Below are 10733 nucleotides of genomic sequence, written 5' to 3' on the forward strand. Positions count from 1 at the left end.
GCAGTGCACGTTCACCTTGGATAGAATCTCTCCTATAGAGAAACAAACAGAGTAAAGTCACATGTTGAACACGGGGCAGTGCACGTTCACCTTGGATAGAATCTCTCCTATAGAGAAACAGAGTAAAGTCACATGTTGAACACGGGGCAGTGCACGTTCACCTTGGATAGAATCTCTCCTATAGAGAAACAGAGTAAAGTCACATGTTGAACACGGGGCAGTGCACGTTCACCTTGGATAGAATCTCTCCTATAGAGAAACAGAGTAAAGTCACATGTTGAACACGGGGCAGTGCACGTTCACCTTGGATAGAATCTCTCCTATAGAGAAACAAACAGAGTAAAGTCACATGTTGAACACGGGACAGTGCACGTTCACCTTGGATAGAATCTCTCCTACAGAGAAACAGAGTAAAGTCACATGTTGAACACGGGACAGTGCACGTTCACCTTGGATAGAATCTCTCCTATAGAGAAACAAACAGAGTAAAGTCACATGTTGAACACGGGACAGTGCACGTTCACCTTGGATAGAATCTCTCCTACAGAGAAACAGAGTAAAGTCACATGTTGAACACGGGACAGTGCACGTTCACCTTGGATAGAATCTCTCCTATAGAGAAACAGAGTAAAGTCACATGTTGAACACGGGACAGTGCACGTTCACCTTGGATAGAATCTCTCCTATAGAGAAACAGAGTAAAGTCACATGTTGAACACGGGGCAGTGCACGTTCACCTTGGATAGAATCTCTCCTATAGAGAAACAAACAGAGTAAAGTCACATGTTGAACACGGGGCAGTGCACGTTCACCTTGGATAGAATCTCTCCTATAGAGAAACAGAGTAAAGTCACATGTTGAACACGGGACAGTGCACGTTCACCTTGGATAGAATCTCTCCTATAGAGAAACAAACAGAGTAAAGTCACATGTTGAACACGGGGCAGTGCACGTTCACCTTGGATAGAATTTTTTAAAACATGTTTTTGCTTTGTCATTATGGAGTGTTGTGTGTAGCTTGAGGGGGGGAGGATACTTAAAATACATTTTAGAATAAGGCTGTAATGTAACAAAATGTGGAAAAAGTCAAGGGGCCTGAAAAGTTTCCCATAATGCACTGCAGGTGAGAAAAAAAAAGGATGGGCAAAGAATGCAAGTTTACCTTCTGTGAAGGAAGCACCTCGTGTGGGGAGACAAACTTATGGAAAGTGTCCTCTTCATTGGGAAACTGAGAACACAAAACGAAAATCCAACCAGTCAAGTCACACAGTGATGAATATAACAGCAGACAACGTCATAGTCCGAGGATGCTTGGCCTCACCGAGCACCTATCAGTGAAGCAGGGCTCACTGACAACCACACTTCTATTCAGAAAGTCACTATTCTGCTCCTGATGACTGTGGTTGTGAGTACCTGAGGAGAGAGCTTGAACATGGGAGCGCAGACGATGAGCGGAGTCGAGTGGTGCCTGGCTGCTAGAGCTACAGTGTGGGTTCCGTTGACCGCCCGGAGCCCGCCATTGGCCAGAACCGTCTGTGTTCCGATGATGACCTGGTGAGAGGATAACCAATAGGAGGAACAGAATCAAAACTAATTTAGTTGCATTGACAATAGACAAGCGTCCCCTAGTGAACAAAATACAATTATTATTTTTTTAAAGTCCATATTGTTGAGTAAATCAAGAGAGCTGTTTTGATGAAATAAGATCGGAAATAATCATTTTGAATTAAAATGCATCGATATTACTACTTAATGTTCCGTCTGTGTAAAAAATAAAAATCACAAAAAAAAAAATCACAAAAATAAAATAAAATAAAAAAATTCACTAAATCACAAAATAAAGCAACATAAACAGTAAAAGTGTGAAATTCACCTTATTCACTCGGGACATCACTGCGAATATGGCGGCGTCGGCTATGACAGTGGTCTCGATGCTGGCTTTGGAGAGATTAGTAGCCATTTCATGACCCTTGGGAGGGAGGCAGGAGGGTCGTTACGACGGTGTGTTCCCAAAATGTAAAAATGTTCATTATTCAATGACGTCAAGATCAGACAGTCAATTCATGCAATAGATTCAAACGTATGGGGGGGTTGACATTTAAAACGTTTAAATTAAATTGGGATCGTTAATGTTAAGAAAATATCACTAACAGAAATGTTTAAAATCACAGTGCAGTTGTACACAAAATATTAAATAATGTGTGGTTGATTGACGGGTGGAATAAATGAAAAACAATGCATTAAAAATCCGTAAAATATATAATTCTATAGAGAGCAAGGACTTAATATAACAAAGTCAAGGGGGTCGGTCTGAATATTTTCCTGAAAGCACTGTATCTAGAACTAGTGGGTGGGGGACAGCAGTTAGGTGAGCGCTGTCTGGTAGGTAACCAAGACTGTGGTAGATTGAACTGCACTGCCCCCTAGCAGTTATAAGCAGGACTAGATTTGAAGAGTGAATTCACATCATTGTAATGATTTTTTTCCCTCTTATCTGTTAACACGAGAACAATGAAAGCAGCCATTTTGACTGGTTATGAATTGTATTGGTTTTTTTATTACTCCGCCATTTTTAAAGTCATGCCTCCCTCTGTCCATGACCTGTCCGAAACTAATCTATTTAACACACCGTCTAAATCAGTCTATTTAACACACCGTCTAAAGCAGTCTATTTAACACACCGTCTAAAGCAGTCTATTTAACACACCGTCTAAAGCAGTCTATATAACACACCGTCTAAAGCAGTCTATATAACACACCGCCTAGCAGTCTATATAACACACCGTCTAAAGCAGTCTATATAACACACCTTCAAAGCAGTCTATATAACACACCGTCTAAAGCAGTCTATTTAACACACCGCCTAAAGCAGTCTATTTAACACACCGTCTAAAGCAAAGCCCATATAACACACCGTCTAAAGCAGTCCATATAACACACCGTCTAAAGCAGTCCATATAACACACCGTCTAAAGCAGTCCATATAACACACCGTCTAAAGCAGTCTATAACACACCGTCTAAAGCAGTCTATATAACACACCGTCTAAAGCAGTCTATATAACACACCGTCTAAAGCAGTCTATATAACACACCGCCTAAAGCAGTCTATATAACACACCGTCTAAAGCAGTCTATATAACACACCGTCTAAAGCAGTCTACATAATGACACCGTCTAAAGCAGTCTATATAACACACCGTCTAAAGCAGTCTATAACACACCGTCTAAAGCAGTCTATATAACACACCGTCTAACCAGTCTAACACACCGTCTAAATCAGTCTAACACACTACAACACCAGTCTAACACACCGTCTAAATCAGTCTAACACACCGTCAAATCAGTCTAACACACCGTCTAAATCAGCCCAATACACCGTCTAAATCAGTCTAACACACCGTCTAAATCAGTCTAACACACCGTCTAAATCAGTCTAACACACTGTCTAAATCAGTCTATATAACACACTGTCTAAAGCAGTCTATATAACACACTGTCTAAAGCAGTCTATATAACACACTGTCTAAAGCAGTCTAACACACTGTCATTAGAATCTTAATATCACAAACAGAACTGGAACCAGTTTTAGGAGGCCATGTCATTTTAATGGTTTTCCCCAGTTGCCCCTCCTCCTCCCGACAGCAGGAGGGCCTGCTCCCCTCCTCCTCCTCCCGACAGCAGGAGGGCCTGCTCCCCTCCTCCCGACAGCAGGAGGGCCTGCTCCCCTCCTCCCGACAGCAGGAGGGCCTGCTCCCCTCCTCCCGACAGCAGGAGGGCCTGCTCCCCCTCCTCCTCCTCCTCCCCGACAGCAGGAGGGCCTGCTCCCCCTCCTCCTCCTCCTCCCGACAGCAGGAGGGCCTGCTCCCCTCCTCCTCCTCCTCCCGACAGCAGGAGGGCCTGCTCCCCTCCTCCTCCTCCTCCCGACAGCAGGAGGGCCTGCTCCCCCTCCTCCTCCTCCCGACAGCAGGAGGGCCTGCTCCCCTCCTCCTCCTCCCGACAGCAGGAGGGCCTGCTCCCCTCCTCCTCCTCCTCCCGACAGCAGGAGGGCCTGCTCCCCTCCTCCTCCTCCCGACAGCAGGAGGGCCTGCTCCCCTCCTCCTCCTCCCGACAGCAGGAGGGCCTGCTCCCCTCCTCCTCCTCCCGACAGTTGAAGGTGCCGTGCCCAGTTGACAATCACCCCGATAATTACCTCAAAATATAATCTCTACATGGTATGTACCCTCTATCAGTCCACCGAATCACAGAAGTCTAATCAGTCTACTCTGGCCTACTAGGGAGCGCAATGAGAGAGTGTGTAATTTACCACGGCAAGAAGACCCAAGACGAACGGATGCACATGCTCCGTTAGTGTCGCTACAAGATCTGAATGAAAACGCCGCCGATGGAAGAAATGAATCACGACGTCGCTGATGATTATTCTGCTTCTGAGCCTCAGTCTGAACCTGCACCTCCAGAACGGTATGCACTGAGCAGGCGCCTGCGCCACCAACCAATAAAAGCGGTGCCAATGCTAATGGGACGATTATCAGCACAACACGGTCTTCTACTGAGAGCAGGCCTTACATCTTCAAGCAAACAATATCAACAGTGCACTCAACAACTTTGCTGTTTATGACATGCCACAGCACATCAGGGACTGAGACGCACAGGGAGCAAGGAGACACTGCCTGTGAGCGTTTATTTAAATCCTGTACGCCCAGCACTACTGGGACCAAGTTTCCTGTCTATCCAGGACCTCTATACCAGGCCGTGTCAGAAGAAGGCCCTAAAAATTGTTCTGACTGTTCTCTCTGCTAACGCACGGCAAGCAGTACTGGAGCACCAAGTCTAGGTCCAAGAGGCTTCTGAACAGCTTCTACCCCCAAGCCATCAGACTCCTGAACATCTAATCACATGACTACTCAGACAATTTGCATTACTGCCCCCGTCATATCAACACTTAGGTCTATATTCATTATAATGCCATTATTTAATTTTGTGCGGACTTTATTTATCAAGCACATTTGGCGCTTATCATCTAGTTTTAGGCTACTAATGATTTCCTTTGTGTTTTATTTTATCGTTGTAAAAAAATAAGCTTTTACTGTTTTCCAACTCATACAGTATGCTTTCTGTTTCCCTGGTTGCTTAACGAACTAGGTAAATTGAGTGAACACTTGGATTGTTTTGTGTTTCCTTAGCCTACATAAAACATAAACTAATGAAATTGATCGTCAGAATTTCTGAAATAAATTTTTAAATATATATTCAATATTTACCGAACACCTTCATAAACACAACCAAATTATTATTATTGTATTATTATTATTTATTATTATTATTATATGTATTAATACACTGAATGTTTTCATCCAGAGTGACTGCTCGTTAGCTTGAAGGGGTTCCTCAGAGCACAGCGTTCGTACATTTAAACAATTAAAAAAAAAAAATTTCAGTTTAAACTTTAAAAAGAACATTTTTACATTTGTCACATGATCCCCAGCTCCCGTGTGTGAATATACAGGCGTGGGATAGAGGAAAGACGGAGGGGTGAACGTATGGATGGAGGGAGGGAGGGGTGAACGTATGGATGGAGGGAGGGAGGGGTGAACGTATGGATGGAGGGAGGGAGGGGTGAACGTATGGATGGAGGGAGGGAGGGGTGAACGTATGGATGGAGGGAGGGAGGGTTGATGGGAACGGATCAGGATGAAATGGAGGAACGGTGGATACCTGGCAGAAGGGGGCACACTCGGCCACGATGACGTGGAACTTGCGTTTCCTCGCTGCGTCTTTGAGGAAGGCCTCGACGGTGCGTGAGCGGCCGACAGTCATGATGACCTCGTTGGAGTGGATGTGCTCCAGGGCCTGCATGGCGATGTTGTCTGTGGTGCCCTCTGGGAGAGAGGAAGAAGACCGTTAGCTCAGTGCTGCTCGACCATGATTATACCCATGGGGAGGTGTAGTGTAAAGACAACAGAGACGATTGGTTTAAACTAAAGGAGACTTTCGTTTGAATCATTTGGATTTCAGCCACAACCAAGTATAGAACTATGACCTTAATAGGTCTATGAAGTGGAGAAGAGACTGATGGTGGAGTATGTGTGTGCTCTAAGACAATGTTTTCCCAACTCTGGGTCCTCCAGTACCCCCAACAGCCCGGACAATCATACTCGATTCAACTCATTGAGGGCATGATGATTAGTTAACAAGTTGAATAGGGTGTGCTTGTCCGGGTCTATAAAAATGTTTTAAAGAATACTTTGGGAGGGTCAGGTTGGCAAACACTGTTCTAAGTGAACGTGTCTTACCTAGCTCTGTGAGGAGTTCATTGATGGCCTCTATGACGTTGGCTTTGAGATGAACAAAGTGCTGTCTGAAGTTCTCCTCACTCAGCCCCCCTGACGTTAGCAACTTGTGAAGGGATTCCTGCTGGTCTGTCTCCTCGCTGCTACCACGAGACCCTAGGGGATACAAAACACACACACACACACACACAGGAGAGAGAAAACAACTTGGGGAAGAAAGAAAAACTTCACATTTCCAACTATTGCATCATTTGGCACCTTGCCATGGCAACTATTGTTGTCGAGTTCCACAGAACACAAGCAACGTTAGCAGCAAGCATACTCCCCCTCCCTGATGATAAACCCACCTGGCATACTCCCCCTCCCTGATGATAAACCCACCTGGCATACTCCTCCTCCTCCCTGGTGATAAACTCACCTGGCATACTCCTCCCTGATGATAAACCCACCTGGCATACTCCCCCTCCCTGATGATAAACTCACCTGGCATACTCCTCCCCCTGATGATAAACCCACCTGGCATACTCCTCCCTGATGATAAACCCACCTGGCCTACTCCTCCTCCCTGATGATAAACCCACCTGGCATACTCCTCCCTGATGATAAACCCACCTGGCCTACTCCTCCCCCCTGATGATGAACCCACCTGGCATACTCCTCCCCCCCCTGATGATAAACCCACCTGGCATACTCCTCCTCCCTGATGATAAACCCACCTGGCATACTCCTCCTCCTCCCTGATGATAAACCCACCTGGCATACTCCTCCTCCTCCCCTGATGATAAACCCACCTGGCCTACTCCTCCTCCCTGATGATAAACCCACCTGGCATACTCCTCCTCCCTGGTGATAAACCCACCTGGCATACTCCTCCCCCCTGATGATAAACCCACCTGGCATACTCCTCCTCCTCCCTGATGATAAACCCACCTGGCATACTCCTCCCCTCCCTGATGATAAACTCACCTGGCATACTCCTCCCCCTGATGATAAACCCACCTGGCATACTCCTCCTCCCCTGGATGATAAACCCACCTGGCCTACTCCTCCTCCCTGATGATAAACCCACCTGGCATACTCCTCCCTGATGATAAACCCACCTGGCCTACTCCTCCCCCCTGATGATGAACCCACCTGGCATACTCCTCCCCCTGATGATAAACCCACCTGGCATACTCCTCCTCCCCTGATGATAAACCCACCTGGCATACTCCTCCTCCTCCCTGATGATAAACCCACCTGGCCTACTCCTCCTCCCTGATGATAAACCCACCTGGCATACTCCTCCTCCCTGGTGATAAACCCACCTGGCATACTCCTGATGATAAACCCACCTGGCATACTCCTCCTCCTCCCAGATGATAAACCCACCTGGCCTACTCCTCCTCCCTGATGATAAACCCACCTGGCCTACTCCTCCTCCCCCCTGATGATAAACCCACCTGGCATACTCCTCCTCCTCCCAGATGATAAACCCACCTGGCCTACTCCTCCTCCCTGGTGATAAACCCACCTGGCCTACTCCTCCTCCTCCCTGGTGATAAACTCACCTGGCATACTCCTCCTCCCCCCTGATGATAAACCCACCTGGCCTACTCCTCCTCCTCCCTGATGATAAACCCACCTGGCATACTCCTCCTCCTCCCTGATGATAAACCCACCTGGCCTACTCCTCCTCCCTGATGATAAACCCACCTGGCATACTCCTCCTCCCTGGTGATAAACCCACCTGGCATACTCCTCCTCCTCCCTGATGATAAACCCACCTGGCATACTCCTCCTCCCTGGTGATAAACCCACCTGGCATACTCCTCCTCCCCCTGATGATAAACCCACCTGGCATACTCCTCCTCCTCCCAGATGATAAACCCACCTGGCCTACTCCTCCTCCCTGGTGATAAACCCACCTGGCCTACTCCTCCTCCCCCCTGATGATAAACCCACCTGGCATACTCCTCCTCCTCCCAGATGATAAACCCACCTGGCCTACTCCTCCTCCCTGATGATAAACCCACTCCTCCTCCTGGTGATAAACTCACCTGGCATACTCCTCCTCCCCCCTGATGATAAACCCACCTGGCCTACTCCTCCTCCTCCCTGATGATAAACCCACCTGGCCTACTCCTCCTCCTCCCTGATGATAAACTCACCTGGCATACTCCTCCTCCTCCCTAGTGATAAACCCACCTGGCATACTCCTCCTCCCTGATGATAAACCCACCTGGCATACTCCTCCTCCCTGATGATAAACTCACCTGGCATACTCCTCCCCCCTGATGATAAATCCACCTGGCCTACTCCTCCTCCCTGATGATAAACCCACCTGGCATACTCCTCCTCCTCCCTGATGATAAACCCACCTGGCATACTCCTCCTCCTCCCTGATGATAAACCCACCTGGCATACTCCTCCTCCCTGATGATAAACCCACCTGGCCTACTCCTCCTCCCTGATGATAAACTACCTGGCATACTCCTCCCTGATGATAAACCCACCTGGCACTCCTCCTCCTCCCTGATGATAAACCCACCTGGCATACTCCTCCTCCTCCCTGATGATAAACCCACCTGGCCTACTCCTCCTCCTCCCTGATGATGAACCCACCTGGCATACTCCTCCTCCTCCCTGATGATAAACCCACCTGGCCTACTCCTCCTCCTCCCTGATGATAAACCCACCTGGCCTACTCCTCCTCCTGCCTGATGATAAACCCACATGGCCTACTCCTCCTCCCTGATGATAAACCTACCTGGCATACTCCTCCTCCCTGATGATAAACTCACCTGGCATACTCCTCCTCCTCCCTGATGATAAACCCACCTGGCATACTCCTCCTCCTCCCTGATGATAAACCCACCTGGCATACTCCTCCTCCTCCCTGATGATAAACCCACCTGGCATACTCCTCCTCCTCCCTGATGATAAACTCACCTGGCCTACTCCTCCTCCTCCCTGATGATAAACCCACCTGGCCTACTCCTCCCTCCCTGATGATAAACCCACCTGGCCTACTCCTCCTCCTCCCTGATGATAAACCCACCTGGCATACTCCTCCTCCCTGATGATAAACTCGCCTGGCCTACTCCTCCTCCCCCTGATGATAAACCCACCTGGCCTACTCCTCCCTGATGATAAACCTGGCATACTCCCTCCTCCCTGATGATAAACTCACCTGGCATACTCCTCCCCCCTGATGATAAACCCACCTGGCATACTCCTCCCCCCTGATGATAAACCCACCTGGCATACTCCTCCCCCTGATGATAAACCCACCTGGCTACTGATGATAAACCCACCTGGCCTACTCCTCCTCCCTGATGATAAACTCACCTGGCCTCCTCCCTGATGATAAACCCACCCTACTCCTCCCCTGCCTGATGATAAAAACCACTCCTCCTCCCTGGCCTACTCCTCCTCCTCCCTGATGATAAACTCACCTGGCATACTCCTCCCCTCCTCCCTGGTGATAAACCCACCTGGCATACTCCTCCTCCCCTCCCTGGATGACAAACCCACTCGGCATACTCTCCTCCTCCCTGGGATGATAAACCCACCTGGCATACTCCTCCTCCCTGATGATAAACTCACCTGGCCTACTCCTCCTCCTCCCTGATGATAAACCCACCTGGCCTACTCCTCCTCCTCCCTGATGATAAACCCACCTGGCCTACTCCTCCTCCTCCCTGATGATAAACCCACCTGGCATACTCCTCCTCCCTGATGATAAACTCGCCTGGCATACTCCTCCTCCCCCCTGATGATAAACCCACCTGGCCTACTCCTCCTCCCTGGTGATAAACCTACCTGGCATACTCCTCCTCCCTGATGATAAACTCACCTGGCATACTCCTCCTCCCTGATGATAAACTCACCTGGCATACTCCTCCCCCCTGATGATAAACCCACCTGGCATACTCCTCCCCCCTGATGATAAACCCACCTGGCATACTCCTCCCCCCTGATGATAAACCCACCTGGCCTACTCCTCCTCCCTGATGATAAACTCACCTGGCATACTCCTCCTCCCTGATGATAAACCCACCTGGCCTACTCCTCCTCCCTGATGATAAACCCACCTGGCATACTCCTCCTCCTCCCTGATGATAAACCCACCTGGCATACCCCTCCTCCTCCCTGATGATAAACCCACCTGGCATACTCCTCCTCCCTGATGATAAACCCACCTGGCATACTCCTCCTCCTCCCTGATGATAAACCCACCTGGCCTACTCCTCCTCCTCCCTAGTGATAAACCCACCTGGCCTACTCCTCCTCCCTGATGATAAACCCACCTGGCATACTCCTCCTCCCTGATGATAAACCCACCTGGCATACTCCTCCTCCTCCCTGATGATAAACCCACCTGGCCTACTCCTCCTCCTCCCTGGTGATAAACCTACCTGGCCTACTCCTCCCTGATGATAAACCCACCTGGCCTACTCCT

General features: G+C 48.7%; 1 protein-coding gene across 1 annotated transcript; it reads right to left on the reverse strand.

Moving 5' to 3' along the window:
- Window positions 1-199: 199 nt before the first annotated feature.
- Window positions 200-6643, reverse strand: LOC135538354 (translation initiation factor eIF2B subunit beta-like). Its single transcript, XM_064964273.1, has 11 exons — window positions 6637-6643; window positions 6293-6445; window positions 5715-5878; window positions 1874-1969; window positions 1414-1551; window positions 1163-1228; window positions 884-900; window positions 738-754; window positions 496-541; window positions 379-395; window positions 200-249 (listed from the first exon to the last, which is right to left on the reverse strand). Exons 1-11 carry the CDS (start codon window positions 6641-6643, stop codon window positions 200-202), a joined length of 771 nt encoding a protein of 256 aa, XP_064820345.1.
- Between the last annotated feature and the right edge of the window lie 4090 nt (window positions 6644-10733).

Source organism: Oncorhynchus masou, unplaced genomic scaffold (assembly GCF_036934945.1).
Source record: "Oncorhynchus masou masou isolate Uvic2021 unplaced genomic scaffold, UVic_Omas_1.1 unplaced_scaffold_9437, whole genome shotgun sequence".
Taxonomy (NCBI): Eukaryota; Metazoa; Chordata; class Actinopteri; order Salmoniformes; family Salmonidae; genus Oncorhynchus; species Oncorhynchus masou.

Bases quoted from the DNA above. Each gene is read 5' to 3' on its own strand.
- LOC135538354 (XM_064964273.1), bottom strand. The intron at 5,879-6,292 runs GTAAGACACGTT...CCTCTCTCCCAG, and splicing joins TGAACTCCTCACAGAGCTAG to AGGGCACCACAGACAACATC. The intron at 1,229-1,413 runs GTACTCACAACC...TTGTGTTCTCAG, and splicing joins TGTTCAAGCTCTCTCCTCAG to TTTCCCAATGAAGAGGACAC.